This window comes from Lepidochelys olivacea, assembly GCF_965140295.1.
Source record: "Lepidochelys olivacea isolate rLepOli2 genome assembly, chromosome: 3".
Classification (NCBI taxonomy): Eukaryota; Metazoa; Chordata; order Testudines; family Cheloniidae; genus Lepidochelys; species Lepidochelys olivacea.
Window position 1 is genome coordinate 168,103,989 of NC_140413.1, and position 27,984 is coordinate 168,131,972.

General features: G+C 41.3%; 2 protein-coding genes across 5 annotated transcripts in view; one reads left to right on the top strand and one right to left on the bottom strand.

The window, feature by feature from the left end:
* The window catches only part of LPGAT1 (lysophosphatidylglycerol acyltransferase 1), a 129,748-nt gene that overhangs the window by 30,323 nt on the left and 71,441 nt on the right, over window positions 1-27,984 (top strand). For all 4 annotated transcript variants that reach the window (XM_084623056.1, XM_084623055.1, XM_084623054.1 and 1 more), the window contains one exon: window positions 21,135-21,253. In XM_084623056.1, the coding sequence (XP_084479182.1) occupies window positions 21,135-21,253 (119 nt within the window). The remainder of the gene's footprint in view (window positions 1-21,134; window positions 21,254-27,984) is intronic.
* LOC311517851 (uncharacterized protein) lies at window positions 275-27,645 on the bottom strand. Its single transcript, XM_084623058.1, has 3 exons — window positions 27,627-27,645; window positions 1,408-1,813; window positions 275-818 (listed from the first exon to the last, which is right to left on the bottom strand). The coding sequence occupies exons 2-3, from the start codon at window positions 1,808-1,810 to the stop codon at window positions 655-657; spliced, it is 567 nt and encodes a 188-aa protein (XP_084479184.1). The 5' UTR covers window positions 1,811-1,813; window positions 27,627-27,645; the 3' UTR covers window positions 275-654.

Here is a 27,984-nt window from a genome sequence, read left to right on the forward strand (position 1 = left end):
AAGCTTTGAAAACCAGTTTCATGACTGGCCAGGCTACGGTGTGAAAGTTCTGTTTGTTTCTCTTTGATGAAACCCCCGCCCCTTGGTTCACTCTACTTCCCTGAAAGCTAACCACCCTCCCCTCCTCCCTTCGATCATTGCTTGCAGAGGCAATAAAGTCATTGTTGCTTCACATTCATGCATTCTTTATTCATTCATCACACAAATAGGGGGATGACTACCAAGGTAGCCCAGGAGGGGTGGTGGAGGAGGGAAGGAAATTGCCACACAGCACTTTAAAAGTTTACAACTTTAAAATTTATTGAATGCCAGCCTTCTGTTTTTTGGGCAATCCTCTGTGGCGGAGTGGCTGGTTGGCCACTGGCCCCCCCACCGCGTTCTTGGGCGTCTGGGTGTGGAGGCTATGGAACTTGGGGAGGAGGGCGGTTGGTTACACAGGGGCTGTAGTGGCAGTCTGTGCTCCAGCTGCCTTTGCTGCAGCTCAACCATACACTGGAGCATACTGGTTTGGTCCTCCAGCAGCCTCAGCATTGAATCCTGCCTCCTCTCATCATGCTGCCGCCACATTTGAGCTTCAGCCCTGTCTTCAGCCTGCCACTTACTCTCTTCAGCCCGCCACCTCTCCTCCTGGTCATTTTGTGCTTTCCTGCACTCTTACATTATTTGCCTCCACGCGTTCGTCTGTGCTCTGTCAGTGTGGGAGGACAGCATGAGCTCAGAGAACATTTCATCACGAGTGTGTTTGTTTTTTTTTTTCTTTCTAGTTTTCACTAGCCTCTGGGAAGGAGAAGATCCTGTGATCATTGAAACACATACAGCTGGTGGAGGAAAAAAAAGGGACAGTGGTATTTAAAAAGACACATTTTATAAAACAGTGGCTACACTCTTTCAGGGTAAACCTTGCTGTTAACATTACATACATAGCACATGTGCTTTCGTTACACGGTCACATTTTGCCTCCCCGCACCGCGTGGCTACCCCCTCATCTCTCCCCCCTCCCCGTGGCTAACAGCGGGGAACATTTCTGTTCAGCCGCAGGCAATCAGCTCAGCAGGAATGGGCACCTCTGAGTGTCCCCTGAAGAAAAGCACCCTATTTCAACCAGGTGACCATGAATGATATCTCACTCTCCTGAGGATAACACAGAGCGATAAAGAACGGATGTTGTTTGAATGCCAGCAAACATACACTGCAATGCTTTGTTGTACAATGATTCCCGAGTACGTGTTACTGGCCTGGAGTGGTAAAGTGTCCTACCATGGAGGACGCAATAAGGCTGCCCTCCCCAGAAACCTTTTGCAAAGGCTTTGGGAGTACATCCAGGAGAGCCGCAAATGCCAGGGCAAATTAATCCTTTCACATGCTTGCTTTTTAAACCATGTATAGTATTTTAAAAGGTACACTCACCGGAGGTCTCTCCTCTGCCTGCCGGGTCCAGGAGGCAGCCTTGGGTGGGTTCGGGGGGTACTGGCTCCAGGTCCAGGGTGAGAAACAGTTCCTGGCTGTCGGGAAAACCGGTTTCTCCGCTTGCTTGCTGTGAGCTATCTACAACCTCATCATCTTCATCTTCTTCATCCCCAAAACCTGCTTCCCTGTTGCCTTCATCTCCATTGAAGGAGTCAAACAACACGGCTGGGGTAGTGGTGGCTGAACCCCCTAAAATGGCATGCAGCTCATCATAGAAGCGGCATGTTTGGGGCTCTGACCCGGAGCGGCTGTTCGCCTCTCTGGTTTTCTGGTAGGCTTGCCTCAGCTCCTTCAGTTTCACGCGGCACTGCTTCGGGTCCCTGTTATGGCCTCCGTCCTTCATGCCCTGGGAGATTTTGACAAAGGTTTTGGCATTTCGAAAACTGGAACGGAGTTCTGATAGCACGGATTCCTCTCCCCATACAGTGATCAGATCCCGTACCTCCCGTTCAGTCCATGCTGGAGCTCTTTTGCGATTCTGGAACTCCATCATGGTCACCTGTGCTGATGAGCTCTGCATGGTCACCTGCAGCTTGCCACGCTGGCCAAACAGGAAATGATTCAAAAGTTCACGGTTCTTTTCCTGTCTATCTGGCCAGTGCATCTGAGTTGAAAGCGCTATCCAGAGAGGTCACAATGGAGCACTCTGGGATAGCTCCTGGAGGCCAATACCTTCAAATTGTGTCCATAGTACCCCAAATTCGACCCGGCAAGGCCGATTTTAAGCGCTAATCCACTTGTCAACGGTGGAGTAAGGAAATCGATTTTAAGAGCCCTTTAAGTCGAAAAAAAGGGCTTCATCGTGTGGATGGGTGCAGGTTTACATCGATTTAACGCTGCTAAATTCGACCTAAAATCCTAGTGTAGACCAGGGCTAAGTGAGAAAGTGTAGCTGCCTATCACATCATTTTATAAAACTTAAGGCTTGTCTACACTGGCACTTTACAGCGCTGCAACTTTCTCGCTCAGGGGTGTGAAAAAACACCCCCCCCTGAGCGCAGCAAGTTTCAGCACTGTAAAGCGCCAGTGTAAACCGTGCACCAGTGCTGGGAGCTGCGCCTCTTGTGGAGAGTTTTTTTGTTTTGTTTTTGTTTTTTTAGAGCGCTGGGAGCCAGCACTAAGAAGCCACGTTAAAGTGCTGCCGTGCCAGCACTTTAGCATTGCCAGTGTAGAGTAGCCCTCAAACACTTTTTAAAAAGGAGATGACTGGTGAAGGATAACACAAATCTCTCATTGTCTACATAAGTGCTGTATTCTTTTCGAGTTTAAAGAAATACATATTTTTTCACAAAGCAACCTTAGTTCTGACCTATTGATCGTCATGTGGCTTTTTAATGCATTGTTTTCCTTAAGGGATAATATTTAGTGGGAAATAATCAGTTACTTTATTTATCAATTGAAAATAAGAATTTTGAAGTCAAGTATTCCATTACTACTGTTTCTTGAAAGTAATGCTATACACTTTTTCCTATTAAAATACTTATAATATTAGGGTTACTAATTTATATTGCTCTAGTCGGGTACAGGGTGCCATTTTGATAGCTGTACAAATATATAGGAAGATAAGGTCTTGACCCTCAGAGTTTACTAATCTCCACATACAGCACACAATGCTTCTGAAAAGGACATTTTTATTTTTACAATAATATTTATGTAGAGTCAGATTCAAGGCATTTGTTGTAAACATGCATTTCTTTATAGTTGGTGACAGTGTATGTTATGTGGGTAGTGCTTGCTTATATGCTTAGCTCTGGTAAGTGATGTGTTAAGTACCTTTTTGTCACTTAGTAATTTTAATTGATATTTAAAGCAAAGTTTTTGTTTCTTGAATTTCCCAGTATTTTTTTCTGTACATCTTTTGCTATATCTTTTTAAGTAGGTAAGTGACAACAGTTTTAAAAATATGAAATGCTATACAGTGGTTATCAGTTACATTTTAGGCATGAATGTAGGTTAAAAATGGCTTCTGCAGAGTCCTGTTTCATGCGAGATGCACCTGACGTTTAGAGGCACGTTCCCTGTCTACCTGCATTGTCATGCATGTGTGCTCAGTGAGCTCACTGTAACTAAATATTGGTAAAAAGTGTAAAGAATATTTGGCAAAGTAGCAGAATCAAGACTAGACCTCCAACTTCTGTGTTTATCAATTAATGCCCAGTTCTCTAGGCCACAGGTCAAGTCACTGAACCTCTGTGCCATATTTGTCACACATGAAAGGTGTGGTTAAAAATACTTACTACTTTTTCATCTGTAGATTTCAAAGATTTTTTTTCCAGAGGTGTCCTCAACATTATTAACCAAATTTGACAGTTGGCCTATTGAAGTAGAGGGTTCGAAGCATTTTGTATAAGAATTGCCTTACTGGGCTGGACCACTGGTCCATCTAGCCCAGTATCTTGTCTTCTCTCAGTGGCCAGTGCCAGATACTTCAGAGGCAGTGAACAGAACAGGGCAAGTTGAATGATTCATCCCTGTCATCCAGTCCTAGATTCTGGCAATCAGAGGCTTAGGAACACCCAGAGTGTGGGGGTTGCATCCCTGATCATCTTGGCTAATAACCATTGATGGACCTATCCTCTGGTAACTTATTTAACTCTTTGTTTTTTTTTTGTTTGAACCCTGTTACACTTTTTTGGCCTTCACAACATCCCCTGGCAATGAGTTCCACAGGTTGACTGTGCATTGTGTGAAAAAGTACTTCCTTATGTTTGTTTTAAACCTGCTGCCTATTAATTTCATTGGGTGATACTTAATTCTTGTGTTTATGTAAAGGGGTAAATAACACTTCTGTTCGCTTATTCCACATCATTTGTGATTTGTATATCGCCACTCTTCCCCCCCGTCATGTCTTTTTCTAAGATGAACAATCCCAATCCTTTTAATCTCTCCTCCTATGGAAGCTGTTCCATACCCAGCTATTCCATAGTCATTTTTATTGCCCTTCTCTGCACCTTTTCCAAGTCTAATATATCTTTTTTTAGATGAATGCAGTATTCCAGGTGTGGGTGTACTATGGATTTGTGTAGTGTCATTATATTTTCTATCTTATTGTCTGTTTCCTAATGCTTTCCAACATTTTGTTAGCTTTTTTGACTGCTGCTGCACACTGAGTGGATATTTTCAGAGAACTGTCCATGTTGGCTCCAAGATCTCTTTTGAGTGGAACAGTTAATTTAGACCCCATCATTTTGTATGTATAGTGATTACGTTTTCTAATGCATTGAATTTCACCTGCTGTTTTGCTGTTCATTCCCCTGTTTGGTGGAATCTTTTTGTAACTCTTTGCAGTCAGCTTTGAACTTATGTATCTTGAGTAATTTAGTATTGTCTGCCAATTTTGCCATTTCACTCTTCACTTCCTCTCTCAAATAACTTATGAATATGTTGAACAGCACTAGTCTTAATATAGATCCTTGGGGGACATCACTATTTACCACTCTCCACTGTGAAAATTGACCATTTTTTCCTGTCCTTTGCTTCTTCTTTTAACCAGTTACTGATCCATGAGAGCACCTTCCCGCTTATCCCATGGCTACATACTTTGCTTAAGAGCCTTTGGTGAGGGACCTTGTCAAAGGCTTTCTGAAACTCTTAGTACACTATTGTGACGGGATTCCCCCGGGGTGCAGCTTGGGACCGTGGGACCACTGTGCCCCCTGAACTCTCTCCAGCCTGGGCTCTCTCTCAAAATGCCTTAATTGTGACCAGCAATAAACCCCTCCGGGCGCTGTGATCACTCAGCACAACCACATGTGGAGCCCCACACCCAGCTATATTGCATGAATGCTCCCAGAGCCACTCATGAATCACACAGCAAAATGCACCAGAGCTAAAGCCTCCTAGCACTCAGGAATATACCACCTAGCACTGCTCAAGACGAGCAATGCAGATTTATTAATTCAGCAATGAAAAGTGGACATACACCCATAGGCGCTGATTTCTGCTCCTGCTGCTGGGTGCTCGACCCTTCTCTGTCCCCGGCCCCACCCTGACTCGACTCCACCCCTTCCCTGCTCCCTCCCATGTTCCGCCCCTATTCCAACCTCTTCCCCAAAGTTTCCGCCGCTCCCTGCCCCATTCCAACTCCTTCCCCATCTCCTCCCCTAAGCGTGCTGGATTCCCCCTCCCTCCCAGCATGTCGCCAAACAGCAGCGCGGGAAGTGCTGGGAGGTAGGCAGAGGAGCGGGGATGCACACACTCAGAGGAGGAGGTGGGGCGCAGGGGGAGCGGGGGAGCTGGCTGCTGTTGCGTGAAGAGCACACACTTTTTCCCTGTGGGTGCTCCAGCTCTGGAGCACCCATGGAGTTGGCGCCTACACAAGTCCAGACATGTCTGAGGGGGCATTGCTGAGTCTCCAGGCAAGGTTGAGCAATTCCCCTGGTGTAGCCTCATGGAAGTGAGTCATTGCATTGCAGCTCCCTTGCTGGACAATGGTCATTGATGGGTTCATTGATACCCCGCCTGGGTGTTGGTTACTTTCCTGGCTGTTGCCTCTGGGGAGCTAATATCTGGCTGAGTCCCCAACTTAACAGCAGGTTTTAGTGACAACCATACAGCACAATTCTCATAACTTCATATGCATTGATGATATACATATATGGATAGAGAAATTACCTTCAGCAGATCATAGCCTTTCCCCCGATACCTTACATAGCATGCTTTATATGTAAGGTCACGATTATATAAAAATGAAGAATTTTGGGATACCAGGACACTCCTCCAGGGTATACAATGTCACAACCATATTCACTGCATCCCCCTTGTCCACATGCTTGTTGATCCCCTCAAAGAATTCTAGTAGATTGGTGAGGTATGATTTCACTTTACAAAAACCATGTTGTTCTTTACTATAGTTTCAACCAGTTTGCCCAGTACTGAAGTCAGTTGCCAGGATCACCTCTAGAGCCCTTTTTAAAATTGATGCAATGTAATCAAAGTAATGTAAAGCTAACTTTTTAAAAAGGCTCCAGAGACAATCCTGGCAATTGGAGGCCAGAAAGCCTAACTTCAGTACCAGGCATATTGGATGAAACTATGGTAAAGAACAGAATTATCAGACACAGATGAACATGATATGTTGGGGAAGAATCAACAAGGCTTTTGTGAAGAGAAATCATGCCTCACCAATTTATTAGAATTCTTTGAGAGAGTCGTCAAGATTTGAACAAGGGTGAGTCATTTGGCATAATTTACTTGGACTTTTCTGAAAGCCTTTCACAAGGTCCCTCATCAAAGACTCTTAAAGCAAAGTAAGCTGTTCTGGGATAAGAGGGAAGGTCCTCTCATGGATTAGTAACTGGTTAAAAGATAGGAAACAAAGGGTAGGAATAAATGGTCAGTACTCAGAATGGGGAGAGGTAATTAGTGGTGTCTCCCAGGCGTCTGTACTGGGACCAGTCCTATTCAACATATTCATAAATGATCTGGAAAAAGTGGCAAATGGTGAGGAGGCAAAATTTGCAGATGATATAAAACTACTCAAGATAGTTAAGTCCCAGGCAGACTGCAAAGAGCTACAACGGGATCTCTCAAAACTGGATGACTGGGCAACAAAATGGCAGATGAAATTCAGTATTGATGAATGCAAAGTAATGCACGCTGGAAAACATAATCCCAACTCTACATCTAAAATGATAGTCTAAATTAGCTGTTACCACTCAAGAAAGAGGTCTTGGAGTCATTGTGGATAGTTACTTCCCCCCTCCCAAACTGGTCTTCAAATTCTTTTTTAGCCTGCCTAATTATACTTGACTTGCTGGGGTTTATACTCCTTTCTATTTTCCTCAGTAGGATTTGACCTTCAGTTTTCAAAGGATGCCTTTTTCCCTGTAACCTCCTCTCTTACTTTGCTGTTTAGCTGTGGTGGCATTTTGTTGGTCCTCTTACTTTTATTTGGGGTATATATTTAGTTTGAGCCTCTATTTATGATGATTTTAAATAGTTTTCATGCAGCGTGCAATCATTTCATCCTTTTGACTGTTCCTTTTAATTTCTGTTTAACTAGCTTCCTCGTTTGTGTAGTTTCCTTTTTCTGAAGTTAAATGCTACTGTAGTGGGCTTCTTTTGGCATTTTTCCCCCTACATGGAGGTTACATTTAATTACATTATGGTCACTATTTCCAAGCGGTTCAGCTATTTTCACCTATTGGACCAAATCCTGTGCTTTGCTTAGGACTAAATCAAGAATTGCATCTCCCCTTGTGGATTCCTGGACTGGCTGCTCCAAGAAGCAATCATAAGTGGTGTCTAGAAATTTTATCTCTGCATCCCATCCTGAGGTGACAGGTACCCAGTCAGAATGGGGATAGTTTAAATCCCCCATTATTATTGGGTTTTCTGGTTTTGTAGCTTCTTTAATCTCCCAGGGCATTTCAGTTACCGATGCCATCCTGGTCAGATGGTTGGTAGTATATTCCAACCGCTATGCTGATAATTTTCGAGCATAGAATCCCTGTCCATAGAGGTTCTGTGTACAGTTCGATTCATTTAAGATTTTTACTTTATTTGACTGTATGGTTTCTTTCACATATAGTGCCAATCGCCAACCAGGGCAACCTATACTGTCATTCGTATATATTTGGCATCTTGGTAATACCGTGTCACATTGATAGTTTATCATCGTTCCACCAAGTTTCTGTGATGCCTGTTTTATCAATATCCTCTTTAATACCAGGAACTGGAGTTTGCTCATTTTAATACGTAAACTTCCAGCATTTGTATACAAGCACTTCTAAAATGTCACTATTTAGTTGTCTGCCTTCATGTGATGTAATTGAATGGGAATTTTTTGTTTGTTTTTGTTTGACTATTTTTCTTTATTTCCTACTTGTACTTTATCAACTTCTATCCTGTCTTCCTTACTAGGATATAGAGTATCCCCTTTAAGGTACAGAGGAGCACATGGTTTGGACAGAGACCTGTCGGCTTTCCCCCAGCCCTTAGTTTAAAAACTCTGCTATGACCTTTTTAATTGTACATGCCAGCAGTCTAGTTCTGTTTTGGTTTAGATGGAGCCTATCCATTGTATCTAGACTCCTCCTTTCCCAAAAGGTTTCCCGGTTCCTGATAAATCTAAATCCCTTCTCCGAACACCATTGTCTCATCCGCACATTGCAGTTCTGCCTGTCTAACTGACCCTGTGTGTGGAACTGGAATCATTTCAGAGAATGCTAGTATGGAGGTCTTGGACTTCAATTTCTTGCAGCATAAATTTGGCTGTTATGTATTATGATGGTGTAGAGATGAAGGCATGGATCTGCCACATCTGAGATCAGGATTCCTTTGCTAGCTTTGTCACAGACAGTGGCAAGTCATTTAACCTCTGTTTCTCCATTTGGAAAATGAGCCTGTGCGCACTTTTATACCCAAGGACCAATTTTTATGGGGAATGGAGGAGGAGTTTTCCCAGATTCTTTTTTGTTTTGTTTCTGTTCTCCTATTTTGGATAATTTTCTTCAAACATCATATTATTCCTGCCTTCAGCCCATGCAGATGCAGGTCTCAGTGTCAAAATCTGCCAGTACTTAGATTTTGTGATGTAATATGATTACATTGAGCAGAAAGAAGGGCCCAAAAATACATTGCACATTTTTGTTTAAAGTAGTAGTTATCCATTTATGTAAAGACTTTTAACTCAAATGCTCAATCAAATTTTAAGTTACAAAATGGACTGGGGCAAAATCAGTCTTGTGATGAGATCCTGATTGGCATCTTAGCTATGGAGAGGCTTCTACCTTTCTAATTCCGAGACAAAAAACTACTATAAGGTAGATTTACAGTTGAGATTTACTTTATTATTTTCTCTGGAGTTTGGACCTTGACTATAATACATTGACCAAGAAATCTGGACTTTGACAAAAAATAATTGACTACACCTGACCTATTGTATATGAACAAGCAAGATAGTGCTGGAAGCAGCTTTTGGCAGACCAGTTTTCTGCTGTTCCGCTGGCTTGGGCAGAGTAGCATTTACTGGCCATCAGGATGGTAAATCTTGTAAAATCTTGCCACATTTAGTTGGTTTGGCTGAGCCGCTAGAAACTTCACCTGGGAAATGGTCTTTTAAACTTGGAACTATCTCAGTAAGTTTGCACTCACTGGAGTACCTCATTAATGGATCTGTTCACGATGGTAAACAGTAGCAAGCTTCCATGATTCTGCACTTCATAGAGACCTTCTCTGCTATATGCTTTTTCCCTCCTCCATTCATTGGTCACATTCTCTGAAAAATCAGACTGACAAAGCACATCGTCAGCTGCATTGCTTTAATCTATCCTAGGCCTGCCCTTACTAGTCATGGTATTTGGAGCTGTTAAGGCTAGTGTCAAAAGAACGTCTAGCCCGCTGTTAGGTCACATTCTGTTATTTTGGGGAACTAGTGGGCACAGTACACAAGAAAAGCTGCACATATAGATCCTTGGGTGCATCCACATATGAAGGAGTCTGTGTTCAGAAGTAATCAGCACTCTTAATGTTTGAAATAGTGTCTTTCCAAAATAAACTACTATACTTAGTTTCATCATTGGCTTGATGAGAGAGGTGGGAGAGTCAAATACAGATCTAATTTAATTGCCATCTATTTTAATTCTCTTATAAGAAGAGACTTAAAAAAAAATCTAAAGAGGAAGTTTGAGTGATTAAGGGGCTGAGTATTGTGATAGTTTGCAAGTGACCACTGTGACACACCGTACCTCCAAGTAGCACCCTATAATCCCCATATTCATTGTTCAGATTTGGCTGTGATATTTCATACAAAGCATGCCACGTAAGATATCATATGAAAGACCACGATCTGCTGAAACCCATTGTTCTGTCAAAATATGTATGGTTGTTATTGAAATATGTTGTCAATTTTCGAGTTGTTCTCTGCTAGTTCTCAGTGACAACAAAGGAGGTAATCCACCCCCAGGTGGATGTTAGATGACCATTAATCAGCAGGGGAGCTGTAAACAAGGGATGTACAATTTTGTAAGAGAAGCACCACACAATAGGGATTGCTCAACCCTGTGACTCAGCAAGGCCCATCAGGCATGGCAAGACTAGTTTTTGTCCAGGGACATGGACTAAGAGTATAAAGTAAGGGACAGTGGCATCGTACCTTTACCTTTCTCCTCCCCCTCCTATGCTGGAAGCAATAAGAATGCTGGGAAGAAAAAGACTTGAACTGAGGAGACTGGTCCCAGGCTTGAAGGGAAAGCCCATGTATTAAGGATAGTAACCTACCTGCAACTTCCCATGGGGTGAGAGAAACTGCTTCATCCAAATACTGATTAATCTAATAAGGTTCAGGATTTACACTGCATACTTACCTTTTATTTTCTTCGGGAACTATCTCTGACCTTTTGTGCCTACCACTACAATCACTTAAAATCTATCTTTCTGTAATCAGTAAACTTATTTTAATGTTTTATTGTTACTGGTGAGATTGTCTGAAGTGTTTGGGAAATCTGCTCAAGTTACAAAGGCTGGTGCATGTCCACTTTCCTTTGACAAAGTGGTGAACCAATTAATAAACTTGCATTGCTGAAGAAAGGGTCTGGAGCAGTGCAAGATGGCATATTCCAGGGTCTGAGGCTGGGGACATGGGAGATTTGCTGGTGCCTTTCTCTGTGAGATTCGTGAGTGGCTCATGCAATTTAGCTTGGTGTGGGGCTCCATTTGCTGTTGTACTAAGTGATAACAGTGCCCAGAGAGGTTTGCTACTTGTCCCTAGCAAAGCATTGTGAGAGACAGCCCAAGCTGGAGAGTTAAGGGGACACAGCGGTACCCCAGTTCCAGATTGTACCCTGGGGATCCCATCACAACCACCGAAGGCAGTGGCGGAGTAATTTTAAGACTGACTTTATAACTCCAACAATGGAGGTGAAGGGAAGCTATAACTAGGAGTAATGGGATGAAAATAGAAAGAAAATGTAAGTTGAATATCAGGAAAATTAGATGTTTAATCGTATGGAGTAGTCTTCCTGGGGAAGTGATGGAAGTTCAGTGGGACATCTGAAAACCAAACTTGATTTAAGTCGCTAAGAAAATGTATAGTGGTAAACAGGCCTTCATTGCTGAGGAGACCGTCTCTCTCTTCTGTGATTCTATGAAGACAGAGACTTAATAGGGTATTGAGGGAGGGAAAATTAACCACTAGTGTAATTTAGAGTTGTTGCAATAATACTGAATTGAGTTAGTTATAAACATGTTCTTTAGTAGTTGAAATCTTTGCTTTGTATGTCATGTCCTTAGAATTTTATGCAGTGTTTGTAGTCGTGTTGATCCCAGGATATTAGAGAGGCAAGGTTGGTGAGGCAATATTTTTTTATTGGACCAACTTCTGGTGGCGAGAGAGACAAGCTTTTGAGCTTACACAGAGTTCTTCTTCAGGTCTGTGTAAGCTCAAAAGCTTGTCTCTCTTGCCACCAGAAGTTGGTCCAATAAAGATATTTTGTCATCCACCTTGTCTCTCCAATGTCTCCAGAATGATCTTTAGGTTGCAGATGCTGGAATGAATGGCAGAGGTACTCAGTGTCTTAAGTTCTTATTAAAAATTTATATTTAGGGCCCTACCAAATTCACAGTCCATTATGGTCAATTTCACAGCCATAGGATTTGAAATTTGATATATTTCACATTTTCAGATATTTTAAATGTGAAATTTCGGTGATGTAACCATGGGGGTCCTGACTCAAAAGGGGTTTGTGGGAGAGTGTGTCGCAAACCTGTTGTAGGGGGTCGTGGAATTGCCACCCTCATGTCTATGCTGCCTTCAGAACTGAACAGAGTGAGAAGGAGGGTGTTGCAGAGCTATCTGAGGCCAGGAGAGATACCCAAGAGCAGCGTTTCAGGGAAAGAGCAAGTCCTGTCCCTCCCCAGCACAGCCAGAGCTAGGAGCCCCCTTTGCTGGAGTGCTCCTAGGATCACGGGGACATTGGATTTCACAGGGAAGGGCTTATTTCACATTCTGTGACACATTTTTCATGCCTGGGAAATTTTGGTGGGGCCCGAGGTATGTTCTTAGAAGCATAAGTAAAATAGTAAACTTTATTTAAATAAATAAAATGTGAAGCTACATTTTATAAACCTCACTTCTTGCTCCTCTCTTTTCTCTCAGGATTATGTTCATTTTCCTTTCAGTCAATGTATGTATGTATGTATGACTCTGTGATGCTTTCTGTGCTATTAGCTAGGAATTCCTGTAACCTCAAAGACAACTGGAGGGTAGGGGTGTGACAGAAAAGGCTATTGCTTTTCTTTCAGTTAGTATTTTTAATGCTTTTAATGTGGAAATGTTTTCTTAATTACTGTGAAACACTGTTATCTAAAACAGGATATAATCAGTTTTTTTCTGTTTTCACAACACCGAACTAGTCTATTAATTTGCACAAACAAATGTATTTTTTAAAATTAACAACTCTCTCTCATACGTTTACACATGTTTTTACAAGGTCTAGGCATATTGTGTAGCCCAGACTACAGCCAATTGCCTTTCAGAGTTCCTGAAAATATAGATATGTATGTAGAGGTGAGGATGGGGGAGGATTAGTGAGGGTCCAAACTGACCAGGTCTTACACAGTGATTATGGAAACCTTGAAATCAATGAGCTGCTGTGACCCCTGTATTCACAGTCTACACACTGTTGTAATAATCTTTGTACAAGGCATGCCTTGTAGGATATCATTCGAAAACTCATAATTTGCTGGTCAGTATTGTCCTGATTAAAACTGTGTGGCAATGTACAAGATTTGCCTGAATGAGAATGATAATACATCTTCCAAACACCACGGCCTTGCTCAAACTGAGGTTAGCAAACAGATCTGTCCTAAACAAAGGAATGTGGGCTTGCCTTAATTTGCATTTAAGCAGTGAACAGAGTAATCAAGCAGTGAACAGAGTAATCAAGCAGGAAGGAAAACAAAGGAAGCTCAAACAGTTGAGAAAAAAGCAGCTGGGAACATCTTTCCACATAGACTTTTTGTCTACTGGTGCCCAGCTAGAAATGTTTTTCAAGAAGCGGACTGAAACTGTAATAAGGGAATGACAAATACCCTAAGGGACATCCCACCTCCCCAGCCAATTGCTTTCGCTGCACCTGTAGTGGTAAGGAAGCATTTGTTTGACTCTGGGAGAAGAGTTCCTGACCCACAGGATTTGGTTAGTAAGACTGCTCAAAGCATGTAGTGAGAAATTTTGCTTGAATTCTGATACAGTTTAAGTCAGGTTTTCGGAAAGTTGTCTTTATTTTTCTTGTAACCATTTCTGACTTTTATGCCTCTTAGATTGTAAACGAGTACAAGTAATCTCTTTGTAGTTTATCAACTTGTTTTATTGTTTTATCTAATCCAGTGTGTTAAAATTGAAGTGTCTGGGGAACTCCATTTAGTGTGACAAGTTCTGTGCATGTTAATCTTTTAAAGAAATAAAGGATATAATAAAAATGTATTGTCCAGGAAAGGGCTGGGCAGTACAAGACATACATTTCTAGGGGAAAATCTAAGACTGGGGGTCACTCTACAGTATACCCAAGGCAGGTGAGAGCCAGAGTGTAACCTGTGTGTGGCTGGCAGGTTGCAGTTACACAGACGCTCAGGCTGTGGCTTGCAGGCTGGAAGGCAGTTTGTGAGCATCCCAGGTGGGAGCTACTACAGCAAGTCATTGTAAGACACCTAAGGTTGCGGGGCAGGGATGACGCAGCTGCTCAACAGGCTGGATTGTACCCTGGCATGTCACAGTTGCTTATCGAGCGTCTCATTAGTTTTATTTCTAACTAATCTCTGCCACCATTCCCAGAATTTCCTAATGCTGTCTCTCAGAGGCCTCAACAACAAAGGGTAAATAACTTTTTAACATCTGTATCTCGCTGGCATAGCTGAAACAAGGTTTGATCAGCCACTCTGAACATCACTAGACTGTATGTAATACTTCATTATAAGAAAACATATTGTTAGAATTCAGAGAAGAATGTATTAAATTTAGTAATTCACTTCAACTTTGGTGTTTTGAGGCTTAGAACAATTTGCTGAGGTCAGAAGGGAAGCAGAGTATACTTTGTGTTTTATGCTGTTGATTTTTATGGCTGAAAATTTGCATAGGTTATTGAGTGTATTTACAGGACCTTGATCATAAAAAATGCACAATATTGCTTTGTTTTCAGTGTTGCCAACTCACAACTTTTTGTTGTTACAAGTCTTGAAATACTTTTTTTTTGTCTTAAAGCACCAACTACTGGATTTGTGACTACATGAGATATTCACTTAAAGCGAAGTGTCTTAGCCCTCATGTTTGCGAGCTTGACAGCATGACCTGAATGTGCCCTAGAGGTTCAAAATCCAGGAGGCAGATAAACTGAACCCCAAATTTATTATTTAAGTATCTCATAACTCAAGCCAATCACATGATTTTGTGGCCTAATTCATGCTTTTTGAATTCTTGGGGGTGGCAACATGTCGCCCTTCCAAAACAGAGAGCCCTCCTCTGAAGGAAGCAGGAGCTTCGAAGGTCCTTCTACCCTAGAACTATTTATGTTGGGCTCTGTAACTTTGTTTGTGGACTGAGTAAGGCAATGTTTGTGATCTGAGTGCAGCTGCAGTCAAGAGGGAGAAATGCACTGTATCTGGGTTCCTCTCTGTGTGTGTCGTAGTGGCTTCTGGTTAGGAGACTTCCCTCATCTGCAAATCTGTGTGTGTCGGTTTAAAAATAATAATCTTAGATGTTTCCTCAGGGCTGAAATTTTACCAATGAAAAGTGCTGGTGTGGACAGTGCTTTATCGGTGGCAGGCATGCTCCTGCTGACAAAGCTACTGCCCCTCATCGAGGGTGGTTTTATTTTTGTCTGCAGGAGAGCTCCCTCCTGCTGACAAAGAGCGGCTACGTTGTGTGCCTTACAGCTGTACCACTAAAGCCTTGCCACTGCTGCTGTAAGCTGTGCAGTGTAGACATAGCCTAATACTGTAGTGAGAAAGCAGGTGTAGAAAATTAAACAAATGTTCAGTTACAAATAAAAGCCAATATGTAAATGAGTTCATACATATTGGTTAATGGTGCAGTGTCTTAATTCGCATAGTTGATCCCTTGCAAACAATCTCTAGATTTCTGAATCTCCTGTCTGAAGAGGTATGCCAGAGTGTATAAAATAAATAAACCATCTTTATGTTGATATGAAATTCACTACATGTGAATATATTGGGTACTTCTCAAAGCTTTTTAATTCTCTCTCTCCCCCTGCCGCCCCCCAAATGTGTTTAATCATGATTTATAAAATTGCAAAGTGTTCTCAGAAATGTCAGCTGCTACTCTGGTCGCAGAAATGGAGAGCAAAGCACAATATTTCAGCCACAAATTTGGAAAAAAAGTATTTATTTTTATTGCCCTCATGCTAGTGGCTCTAAACAGAGTTGTTCATAGAAAGCTCAGTAATCTGCAGGATTTTGAGAAAATGTGGTCTAATTTTGGACTGTGATTATGAAAGTGCTATTACTGATGCTAAGGATATGGATGAATATTGACCCTTTTTGCCTTATGAATCTTAGATAGATTTGCTTCTTCCTTTCTTATACTTAATTCTTTTCTTACTGGCATGCTGTCTCTGAGGCTTCATTCTTTCTCTTGAGGATCACTTCCCTACAGTTGTACCTACTAGTTGTTCTTGCAAACTCTGGTCCAAAACTGAGATATCCAAAATCTGAATTTGGAGCTCTGGGTCCTGTTCATGGAGGCTCAACAACCCTTCCGTTCCCTGATGTGGCCCTTCCAGGTCAGAATTGAGGTAGCTGTAGGTAAAGCTTTTTCTGCTTGTAAGCATGTTGCTTGTGTGTATTTTTTGTGTGTAGAAGATTTCAGTATCCAAAAGTCTTAATCTGGCAAGTTTCATCAGCACTAAATTCACCATGAGTTTAGAATTGCTATCTGTAAATTAGTATAATGAAATCTCATTTAACTGAAACAGGGCCAGGTCCCCACTTACTGCTGACATAATTCGGTTTCAGATAATAAAGACATAATGCTTGGGAGAAGGAGCAGCAGAGAGGCTTCAAAAGCTGCCTGAAGCTGTGCTTGTGAGTAAGGCTAGAATTTTGTCACAAAGGTTTTGGAAATCATGGAATTCATGACTTCCAAAGATCTCTGGAGCTCCCAGCCAGGCCCCTGCAACTGCTAGTGGCTCCCATTTTTTGATGGGTATTTTTAGTAAAAGTCAGGGACCGGTCACTAGCTTCCAGGAATTTTTCTTTATTGCCCTTCACCTGTCAGTGACTTTTACTAAAAAAAATATCAGTGAAAAAAATCTTAGCCTTACTTATGGATTACGGGGCTTGATCCGGTTCCATTCAAATAAGTAGGAAAATTTCCCATAGACTTGAATGGTGCAGGATTAAGCCCCGGGACACCTCCCATCTCCTTTGTCCCAGGTATGTACGCTTTCAGGAATCTCTGTCCTGAGCTGGCTGTTCATAAGCAGGGGAGCCAGCCAGATGGCTTTGGAGTCCTATGCTCGTGGCTGGTGAAACCCTATGCACAGATTTCAAAACCTGTTAAAACTTTACCCAAGTTTATTCCCTCTTGTGTGCTGAACTGGTATTTGCAGAAACATGATTTATTTTGGAGCTGCTAAATTCAGAATCACTGTGACATGCAATGTGTCTTGGCAATGGGAGGAAATTAGGAGAGGAGCATTTGCTGTTGTTCAAGAGCCCCAAGTGACAAATGTTTGTCACTGAACTGTTGCCTTTCCATAGTGAAGAACAGCAGTGTCCCCTTGTTTTGCTGCCACGCACCTGATGTTTGAGCTGTGTTTTTCCACTTGCAGAAGTGAATGCAATACCACAAATATCCCTTAAAGAAAAAATGCACTCATTTTCCTTGTTCTAACAGTCTGAAAGTTTACAAGGGCGGGAGTGCCTGCCATGATAGAACTATGTATGTATTACACTGAAGTTTAAAGGGACACCACAAACTTGAAATTAAAATTTTAAAAAAAAGTTATAAGTATTGTCTGTACCACACCTCCATCATTGATTGGTGTCCCTACCAATTTTGGGAGGGTTTACCATTATATTTTCCTTTTTAAAAAAAAATTGCAAAAACAAACTCACCTGATGCTGCATGCAAGACCCATGTGAACAACTCTGGAATCTGTCTAAAGTGTAGCCAATTGGTTGACTGTCCTTGTAATTCAATAATGAAAATGTTTTTGAGACCAGGTTACCAAGCTTAGGCAATTTACTGTGTAAAGATCAAGTAGTACAGTATGAAAAGGAGGCATACATACCACTCCTCCCAGGAAGTACTTCTCATGTAGTGTGTAGTTCAGCTTGCGCAGAAGGAGTGTTCCCCTATAGGCATTCAGAACCAGTCATATTTATACATTTCCTGAAAATAAATAAATTAAATAAATCTTGCAACTTTTTGGACAGTGGAAATGACATTTGGCAAGGAAAAGGCCCTCTTTGAGCAGTCCCCTTTTTGAGCAATCTGGTGAAAAAGTGGTTTGACACAGTAAGAGTTAGGTGCTGTGAAATTGCACTTTATATATGCATAATGTATTTTTTCGGGGAGGGAGAGAGGCCAGGCTTCAGAAGCACAGCATTGAGGCAGTGTTATGCATTGGTGAGTTGTCAATTTAGCTGCATAGTGAAAGCATACTGAAATTATGCTTTCATAAAGGATCATATACTATGGTATTTCTCATGTGAAACTTAAAACCATAATATTTTCCCTATAACCTCAGATATATGGATAGTATCTCTCAGTACTGTGTGTTAGTTTGTCTATATAGGTACATGACAGATGCTCTGTAAACTGATTCTGTGTTCAGGTAATCTGCTCCAAGTAGGATTCAGTTTATAATTTAAACGATTAATTCAGGGAGGGACCAAACTTTCTTGAGAAAGAGGATTTGCAAATGGTCAAGGAGCCGGTTAGGGACAGAGAGAATCTTCCAGGTGTGTGTTAAGCAAATTGAGGAGGGTCTGTTGCTTCTCTCACTGTGGAGAGAGAGGGCAGGTTGTATGGTACCAGAAATATATCTCCCAATATCAGTCATCTGATTTGTTGAGTTGCGGTCCAGATGTAGAATTTAACTTTTTGTATTAAGGCTCAATTCACACTATATTGTAGCTGTCAGATATGGCCAAAAGCTCTGCATGTCTTCTGAAATCTGAGTGTGCAGTGCTGTCTGGATTTCTGAGGATTCATAGATTCCAAGACCAGAAGGGACCATTGTGGTGGTTTTATTCTGACCTCCTGAATAACATAGGCCATAGAACTTCCCCAAAAAAATTCCTAGAGGGTATCTTTTAGAAAAACATCTTATCTTGATTTAAAAATTGCCAGTGATGGAGAGTCCACCATGACCCCCCCCCCCCCCGGTAAATTGTTCCAATAGTTAATATCCCTCACTGTTACACACACACACACACACACACACACCTTATTGCCACTCTGAATTTGTCTAGCTTTGACTTACAGCCACTGAAGAGCCCATTAAAATATTTGTTCCCCATATAGGTTTTTGACTGTGATCAATTAAGATTGAGCTCCTTGAGTCTATCCCTGTAAGACATGTTTTCTAATCCTTTTAATCATTTTCAGGACTGTTCTCTGAACCCTCTCCAATTTATAAACATCATTCTTGAATTGTTGGCACCAGAACTAGATACAGTATTCCAGCAGCAGTCACACCAGTGCCCAATACAGCGGTAATATAACCTCTCTACTCCGGCTGTACATTCCCCTGTTTGTACATCCAAGGATCCCGTTAGCCCTTTTGGTGACAGCATTGCACTCGAAAGCTCATGTCCAGCTGATTCTCCACCACGACTCCCAAATCTTTTTCAGGGTCACTGCTTCCCGGGATTGAGTTCCCCATTCCATAAATATGGCCTGCATTCTTTGTTCCTAGATGTGTATGTTTACATTTAACCGTATTAAAATGCATATTGTTTGCATATTAACTGCTTATCAAGCAGTCCAGATGACTCTATATTAGTGACCTTTCCTCTTAATTATTTACCACTCCCCCAATTTGTGTCCTCTGCAAACTATCAGTGATTTTTGCTTTCTTCTAAGTCATTGATAAAGTGTTAAATAGCATAGGGCCAAGAGCCAATCTCTGCTGACCCCCACTAGAATCACACCTGTTTGATTCTTTATTTAAAATTACTTTTTGAGATCTGTCACTTAGCCAGCTTTTTATCTATTTCATGTGAGCCATGTTAATTTTACACCTGTTCCAGTTTTATAGAAGTCAAGTATATTGCATCAACGTTATGATCTTTACCAACCAAAGGAGGAGAAAATAAACGTCAAAAGGTGTCCTTTTGGTAGGGCTTGGAAATCCATGTTATGCACTGAGTACTGCTTCCTGTCTTCTGCGGGTATCCTGTTGCTGTGCTTAGTTCAGTTACTGTACAGATGATGGATGGGGGAGAGTAATTAAGAGTGCAATTTACTGAGACTCCTGTGTGGTGAGCCCTTCTCTGGCTGGCTGAGAGAGCTGTTGCTGATGGCAGTCAAGGATTACTGTATTAAAGATATGGTGTTAACTTCTGTAGGACAGAGTGATAGAATATGTCTCTCTCTCTTGTGATGTAAAAAACTGGTATGTTGGTCAGCCAAGTAAGAACTTCATGAGGTAGTGGATAAAAGTGCAGGAAAAAAACCCCCAAACAAACCAAAAAAAACCCCAAACAAACACGTTATCCAGTATTTTCCTTCTGAATATAATAGAACTACTTTACTGCCTTTCCTCTCCTTGTAGTCCTTGCATCTAAGTGACCATCCGTTCAGCTGAGGAGGGATTCTCTTCACTCGAGTCTTTCATTGCTCAGGCAACAGGCTTGTGTGTGTTTGTGTTTAAAGGTCTCTCATTTGAACTAAGTTTTTACCAAAATTTCATAGTCTGTTCTCCTGTAGGAGGTTGTCTCTTTTTCATTTCTGAGTTTAGTCACATTGTGACCATCAAGTCAAGAATGTTAATGTCTGCCTTCTGACCTCTTCTGGTAGTTTTGCTTGTTTTTGTAAAGTTTGGATACCACAGCTGCTGACTAACATCCTCTCACCACTCTTGCCACGCACATTTTTGGTCTCAGCTATACTAAATAATGACTAATTGTTCCTGTTCTTTGAGCAAGTCATTCTCTGAACCAACACTTTTTCTCCTACAAATAATTTTCTTAAGTTTGGAGAAATTGTAGGTAAGCTTATGTATCTTAGGATATTAAGCATATTAAATTTACAGGGCTTATTTTGTTTAACCAGAACAGTTTCTTACGAATAAACATGGAGGTGAAACAAATGTGGAGACTAAAATTTGACGTTTTGGGCCACTTCTGCATCTAATGAGGGGAGACGGCTCAACTTGAAAGATGGGTCAAAAGTTTTATAGTGGGTTTTGAAGGCCCAAATATAGTGTGGTGACTGATATAAGAAAAGAGATTTATTTTGTGTGTATATATGTTCCGGTAGATTATTTCAGTTGTTTTTACAGTGCTTGCTGATTAAAAGTTACAAACTGGGTTCCTGTTTTGCTCGGGGAAATGGCATTGCTAATCTAATGATTGTCCAGTGTTATGTGCTAGTTTAAATTGGCCTGCAGCTTGTAGGTTTCTATTTGTAAGACTTCTCGTAGCTTTAAAAATTTGATCAGATTTAAAGCTTTACTCTTTCCTTTTTTTTCTTTTAACAGTAGTCGAATGGGGAGATGATGTTAAAGTGGTTTCAGAAGATGAAGCCATGATGTTGGTGAACCATCAAGCAACAGGAGATGTCTGCACGCTAATGATGTGCCTTCAGGATAAAGGCACGGTAGGCTATCATCAGGGAAATGGGCTATTCTTTGTGTATGCAGTTGTTGGTGAGGTGTATGTAACAATGAAACTGATAGGCAGCAGGTTTAAAACAAAAGGAAGTACTTCACACAATGCATAGTCAACCTGTGGAACTCCATGTCAGGAGAAGTTATAAAGGCCAAAAATATAACGGGGTTCAAAAAATAATTAGATAAGTTCATGGAGGACAGGTCCATCATTTGCTGTTAGCCAAGATGGTCAGGGATGCAACACCATGCTCAGGGTGTCCCCTAAGCCTCTGATTGCTAGTTTCTGAGACTGGACAGCAAGGGGATGGATCACTTGATAATTGCCTATTCTGTTAATTCACCTGAAGCATCTACTGTTGGCCACTGTTGGAAGACAGGATACTGGGCCATATGGACCACTGGTCTGACCCAATATGGGCATTCTTATGTTTTATGTATAAATCTGCCATTAATAACTTTTTCCTTTAGTATGTTACTCTCCTTTCCCCAGATGATTTTCCCCTCTCCTCTTCCCCGTGCCCCCCTCAAAAAAACACCCCAACAACCCCACAACAAAACCCCACCCAACCCTGTATTAGGTTTTGGTTTTTTATGTGACAGCCAGTAGTTTAGAGCAAATTTCTGAGATTTTAAATATGGACTTCTTTAGAAGTGAGTTACAAGACAAAGGTATGAGGCCTAATGTATATGAATTGTGAAGAGGCAAGTCTTCATATAGTTAATATTGAAGCAAACAGTCAGTCATAAATGACTTTTTTTTTTCTTTTTCTCTTTCATGCCACCACACTAAACTCATTCCAACTTTTCCCAAAATAAACCAATACATGTGAAATTTCACAGATATGTTTTTATGCCAGGAGAGAATTTTTTCCCAAAAAAGTGAGAAATAAATTGGATGAGGCATTTCGGAGAGATGAGAGTTCAGAAATTGCAAGTGATCTCTTGTGACCACTTTATTGATCCTGTTTAAGTTGTCAAAATTACTTGGCCTCATTCTAAATTAGGCTTAATATGTTGGACTTGGCAAGGGCTGGTACCTTTTTGGCAGTTTTGTTAGTAATAGTTGTCATTGCAAAGTTTTCACGTGCATTATGGGTAAGGCTACGTTTTAGCCACTGGTATTTTTAGTAAAAGTCACGCAGGAAATATAAATTCACAGCCCATGGCCTGTCCATGATTTGTACTATTTACCCATAACTAAAACTTGGGTCAGGGCCCCTGGGTGCTCGGGGGTGGTGGTGGTGGTGGTGGTCTGGGGGGTGCCGTGGGTGCTGGGGAGGGTGGCCTGGGACCCCTGCTGATGCTGGGGAGGAGGTGGGGGACGGCGGTGTGAGACCATGGCTGGCTCTTGGGGGTGGAGGGGGTGCCCACCAGTGACACACAGATAGGGACCCCAGCTGGTGCTGGGGGGCACGGTTGGTGGGGCTGGTAGGCTCACTACCCAGCTCTGCGTGTCCCTGCAACTCCTAGGGGGAAGGAAGGCCAGGTGGGCTCCGCACACTGCCCCTGCCAAGCTCTGGTTCTGCAGCTCCCATTGGCCAGGAACCGCAGACTATGGGAGCTGCGGGGGCGGTGCCTGCAAGCAGGGACAGCGTGCAAAGCCCCCTGGCTGCTCTGCGTATGTCAGGAGTTGCTGGGTCATGCCGGCTGCTTCCAGGGAGCCTTCCCCTGCCTGCCCAGGTAAGTGCTGCCCTGCACCCCAACCCCCTGCCCTGAGCCCCCTCCCACACCCAAACTGCTGCTGGCCCAGGAGCTGCCAGAGTGTTCGGGTAGCCCCTCAGCCAGACACACCAGCTGCTGCAAAGGTCACGGAAAGTCACGGAATCCGTGACTTCCATGACAGACATGCAGCCTTAATTATGGGCTATGTAGAGTTCATAGAAGTCTACATGGCTCAGATGTTGGAGATCACAATGTGGGGAGTCCTATGAGGAAGGAGTATTCTGAGGGGTAAGCAGGAGAGAGTGCCATACATGGGTAGGCTAGGAAGAAAACGAGATGTACATAGCAGTTTAAGAGACGAGTAGTGCAAATATATTGAATCCACTCTACATTCTCTTCTGTCCCCGCCATCCTAATGAAGCTTTCACAATGGAGGGAAGGAGGAGGCATGAGAAACACCTTGCAGTCTTTCCCCAAAGTCTCTGCACACCTTGTACCTTCACAGGAAACCCTGACACTGAGCCATTCTTATATAATTTTTTTTCCCCCAAATAATGTAGGGAAATTCACAAGCATTTAAATTTGATTAAGATGGAGTTAAGATGTTACGTATACACACACACACGTATCTATAAAAATAGGGGTGTCAAGCAATTAAAAAAATTAATTGTGCTCATAAACAATAATAGAATACCATTTATTTAAATATTTTTGGATGTTTTCTACATTTTCAAATATATTGATTTCAATTACAACACAGAATACAAAGTGTATAGTGCTCACTTTATATTTTTGATTACAAATATTTGCACTGTAAAAACAAAAGAAATAGTATTTTTCAATTCTCATATTACAAGTACATTAGTGCAATCTCTTTATCATGAAAGGTGAACTTACAAATGTAGAATTATGTACAAAAATAACTGCATTAAAAAAATTGTAAAACTATAGAGCCTTCAAGTCCATTCAGTCCTACTACTTGTTCAGTCAATCACTCAGACAAACAAGCGTGTTCACATTTGCGGGAGATAATGCTGCCTGCCTCTAATTTACGTCACCTGAAAGTGAGAACAGGCCTTTGCATGGCACTGTTGTAGCTGACGTAGCAAGATATTTATGTGCCAGATTCATATGTCCCTTCATGCTTCAACCACCATTCCAGAGGACATGTGTCCATGCTGATGACAGGTTCTGTTCAATAATGATCCAAAGCAGTACGGACTGATGCATGTTCGTTTTCATCATTTGAGTCACATGCCACCAGGATACGATTGATGTTCTTTTTTGGTGGTTCAGATTCTGTAGCTTCCCCGTCAGAGTGTTACTCTTTTAATACTTCTGAAAGCATGCTCCACACCTTGTCCCTCTCAGATTTTGGAAGGCACTTCAGATTCTTAAACCTTCAGTTGAGTGATGTCTCTATCTTTAAAAATTTCACATTAGTACCTTCTTTGCGTTTTGTCAAATCTGCTGTGAAAGTGTTCTGAAAATGAACATGTGCTGGGTCGTCATCACAGACTGCTATAACATGAAATATATGGCAGAATGCTGGTAAAACAGAGCAGGGGTTGTACAATTCTCCCCCAAGGAGTTTGTCACAAATTTAATTAACACATTTTTTAACGAGTGTCATCAGCACGGAAGCATGTCCTCTGGAGTAGTGGCCGAAGCATACAAATGCTTAGCATATCTGGCTCATAAATACCTTGCAATGTCTGCTACAAAAGTACCCTGTGGACCCCTATTCTCACTTTCAGGTGACATTGTAAATAACAAGCGGGCAGCATTATCTCCTGCAAATGTGAACACACTTGTTTGTGTTAGCGATTAGCTGAACAAGAAGTAGGACTGAGTGGACTTGTAGACTCTAAAGTTTTATTTTGTTTTTGGGTGCAGTTATGTAACACACAAAAATCTGCATTTGTAAGTTGCAATTTCACAATAAAAAGAATGCACTACAGTACTTATATGAGGTGAATTGAAAAATACTATTTTTTAACATTTTTAGTGTGCAAACATTTGTAATAAAAATTAATATTAAGTGAGCACTGTACACTTTGTATTCTATGTTGTAACTGAAATCCATATATTTGAAAATGTAGAAAAATATCCAAAAATATTTAATAAATTTCAATTGGTATTCTATTGTTTAACAAGGCTATTAAAGCCACGATTAATTGCAGTTAATCGCGTGAGTTAACTGTGATTAATCGACAGCCCTAATCTATAACCAGAGAGAGAAAGAGAAAATAAAAAAATCAGTGACTTAATGGGAAAAGCTTTTCAGAGACTTTCGTCATCCTCTGACGACAACAACATTGCCCTGGATATTCAAAGTTACGATTACATGGTATGCCTTCCCTCTCTCCCACAGCATTATAAAATATGGAAATGACCAATCAAGATTTACAGAATAACTTTAACCCCACCTCTGTGTCACAGGCCAGAAAACAAGTGAAAAACCATAGACTACATCATTCACAAACAAAGCACATTTAATGCACCAATTACTCTGAAAATTGAGGAAGTGATATATTTGGATTATTTTAATTTTGTTTGTACTCTGCTGTAACATTTAAACTGCATTGTACCTGTCTTTACAATGATAGAGTGAACGCTTCCTGCTTTCTTTAAGACCTTTGGGAATTTTCTAGAAATTTTACATTGCTTCACCAACTGTGACCACATTTAGGGCTGTTCATTTGGGACAGTTCCCCAGAGGCACTCTGTAAAAGTGTAAATGTTGTGTCAATATGAGACTAAGTGTAGACATGTAACTACAGTGTCTTGTTTCAAACCTCTTAAAGATCAGACCAAGACTTAGATAGTTTACATTTTTGAGAAATCTCTTTAGTATCCTTGATAACATATAAAGAAAACCAAAGTTTCATTCGTCCACGTTCTTTGACTCCATAGACATCCTTTATAAATAAAGTAGATTTAATGTATTAAAGATATCCACAGGCTTCAAACTTCTTTAGGTTCCTATAAAATCTTCCATCAGAATATCTCCATCTTACCCACAAGGTGTGATGAGTGCACAGAATGCTACAGAACAGAGGCAGAATTAAAGATTTTTTAGAAGTCCTTCAGTATTTGTTTCCATTCTTTCTGATATTGGTTATTGTTTTCTTTTTAACCTTAAGTCTGAATTTCTAAGCTTTCTCAAGTCTGTGGGTTTTGAGAAAACTACAGCAAGCTACAATCCTTCACTCTTAGATATGCATAGGTCCAGAGCTTAAGTATTGAATTGCCTTTTTTAGTTTGCATTTTTTAAAAATGTAAAATCTTAGTATGTGTTGAAATATTGCATGATTCATATAAGTAATTATAATAATTATTTGGAAAATCAGTCTAGCTTATTCATAATAGAGTTGCTAAATCAAATGCTTTGAATTGCTTAAATCAGATCTCTAATCACTGTGAGAGTACAGTGTGACATTGGTCATTTCTTTTGAGCAGAAATCTGGAACACTGGAAAGGTAAAACAAATTGATATGGCCAAAAGAAATCATTGCATAACTACTACTGTTAAAGTGAGCTTAGGTTTTAAATATACCATTGAAATAGTCTTTTTTTTTTTTTTTTTTTCCCCCTCTTTCTCTGGGCTTTGAGAACTTTCATACCATTGGTATTTGTCTGTTCTTAACAAATTGGTGGTGTCCCAGAAAGGTTTTTAGGTATTATTGTTTGTTGTTGTTGTTATTTATTATTAATCTAACTCTTATAGTGCTTTTCATCAGTAGATCTCAAAGCACTTCTCAAAGGAGGTAAATATCAGTATCCACATTTCACAGATGAGGAAACTGAGGCACAAAGGTGAAGTGACTTTTCCAAGGTCACCCAGCAGGCTAGTGGCTGAGCTAGGAATAGAACCCAGGTCTTCCGAGTCCCAATCATTTTTTAAATCAAATAGATTTGGTGGTCACTATCCATTCACAACACTTTTTAAAAAAGAGGAGGTAAATTCAGAATTCTGAACTGTCTGACTTACTGCTGAAGGTCAGGTTCTGCACATAGCAAGGGAGTGTGCTGCAGTGCTCTGAAAATTCACCAGCAGATTCTTGAGGGGCACATATTAGCAAAATGACAGTGTTTTAGAATCTATGACATACTGGAATGTTTGTTTATAAACAAAATATTCAAAAAACCCCCATCGATGTTAGCCTTCTCAAATTTAAATAGAAATGCTAATTAACTATAACACTTTGTGAAAACATTGTTCCAGATTTGCTTGCTTGAATTGGGGAAACATGGGTCTCCTGTGAAGGAAATATTCCTGTCAGTTGAAATTAAACTTTTATTCCATATAATATAAGGTCTGCAAGTTTTTCTCTTTAAAGACAAGTTTTACAGAGCAGGGTTTCTGCTTGTTGGAAATTGGATCTGAGGTGATCTGTTCAAGTTCACTGTCCTTTTTATATAGTTTTGAGAAGTTGAATTGGTGTCAACTATGAAGTATATTATCTCTTCAGCCAAGAAGGATAAGTTAAAATGCCTCAGTGGTAGTGTTGCCAGAGTAGTATCCATATGTTTGGTTATACTTCCTTGTGTAAAACAAGGATTCCAAAGAGCACTGTTTGAGAGAATGCAGTTGGGAAGAGAGACTGCTTTTTATCTTGCACCAGTGGTGGATTAATGATTTCGCTGCCCCTAGGCTCAGAAATAATTGCCCTCTCCCCCCCCCCCCCAGCTCACCTCCACTCCCCCTCCGCCTCCTCCCTTGAGTGCGCTGCCGGGTCCTGCTTCTCCCTGCCAGTGCTTGTGCGCGAAACAGCTTTGCAAAGGAGGGGGGGAAAGGAGGGGAATGTGGCTTGCTCAGGAGAGGAGGAGGGGCTGGGGCAGGGATTTGGGGAAGGGGACCAATAGAGGTAGGGAGGAGGGGTGGAGAAGGGGTGGAGTTGGGGCGGGGCCAGGGGGGAGGGCATGAACCAGCACCGGGGGGAAGCAGCCTCTGGCTGCTATTATAAATTTGCTGCCCCTGCAAATTTTCTGCCCTCGGCCTAGGTGTTAATACGCCGCTGCCTTGCACTGCAAGTTTCAAGACTTGCTTTTC

Coding starts and splice junctions, on each gene's coding strand:
- LOC311517851 (XM_084623058.1), bottom strand. CDS start 1,810: ATGAAGGACGGAGGCCATAACAGGGACCCGAAGCAGTGCCGCGTGAAA. Junction 819..1,407: donor AGGCAGAGGAGAGACCTCCG/GTGAGTGTACCT, acceptor TTCCTCCACCAG/CTGTATGTGTTTCAATGATC.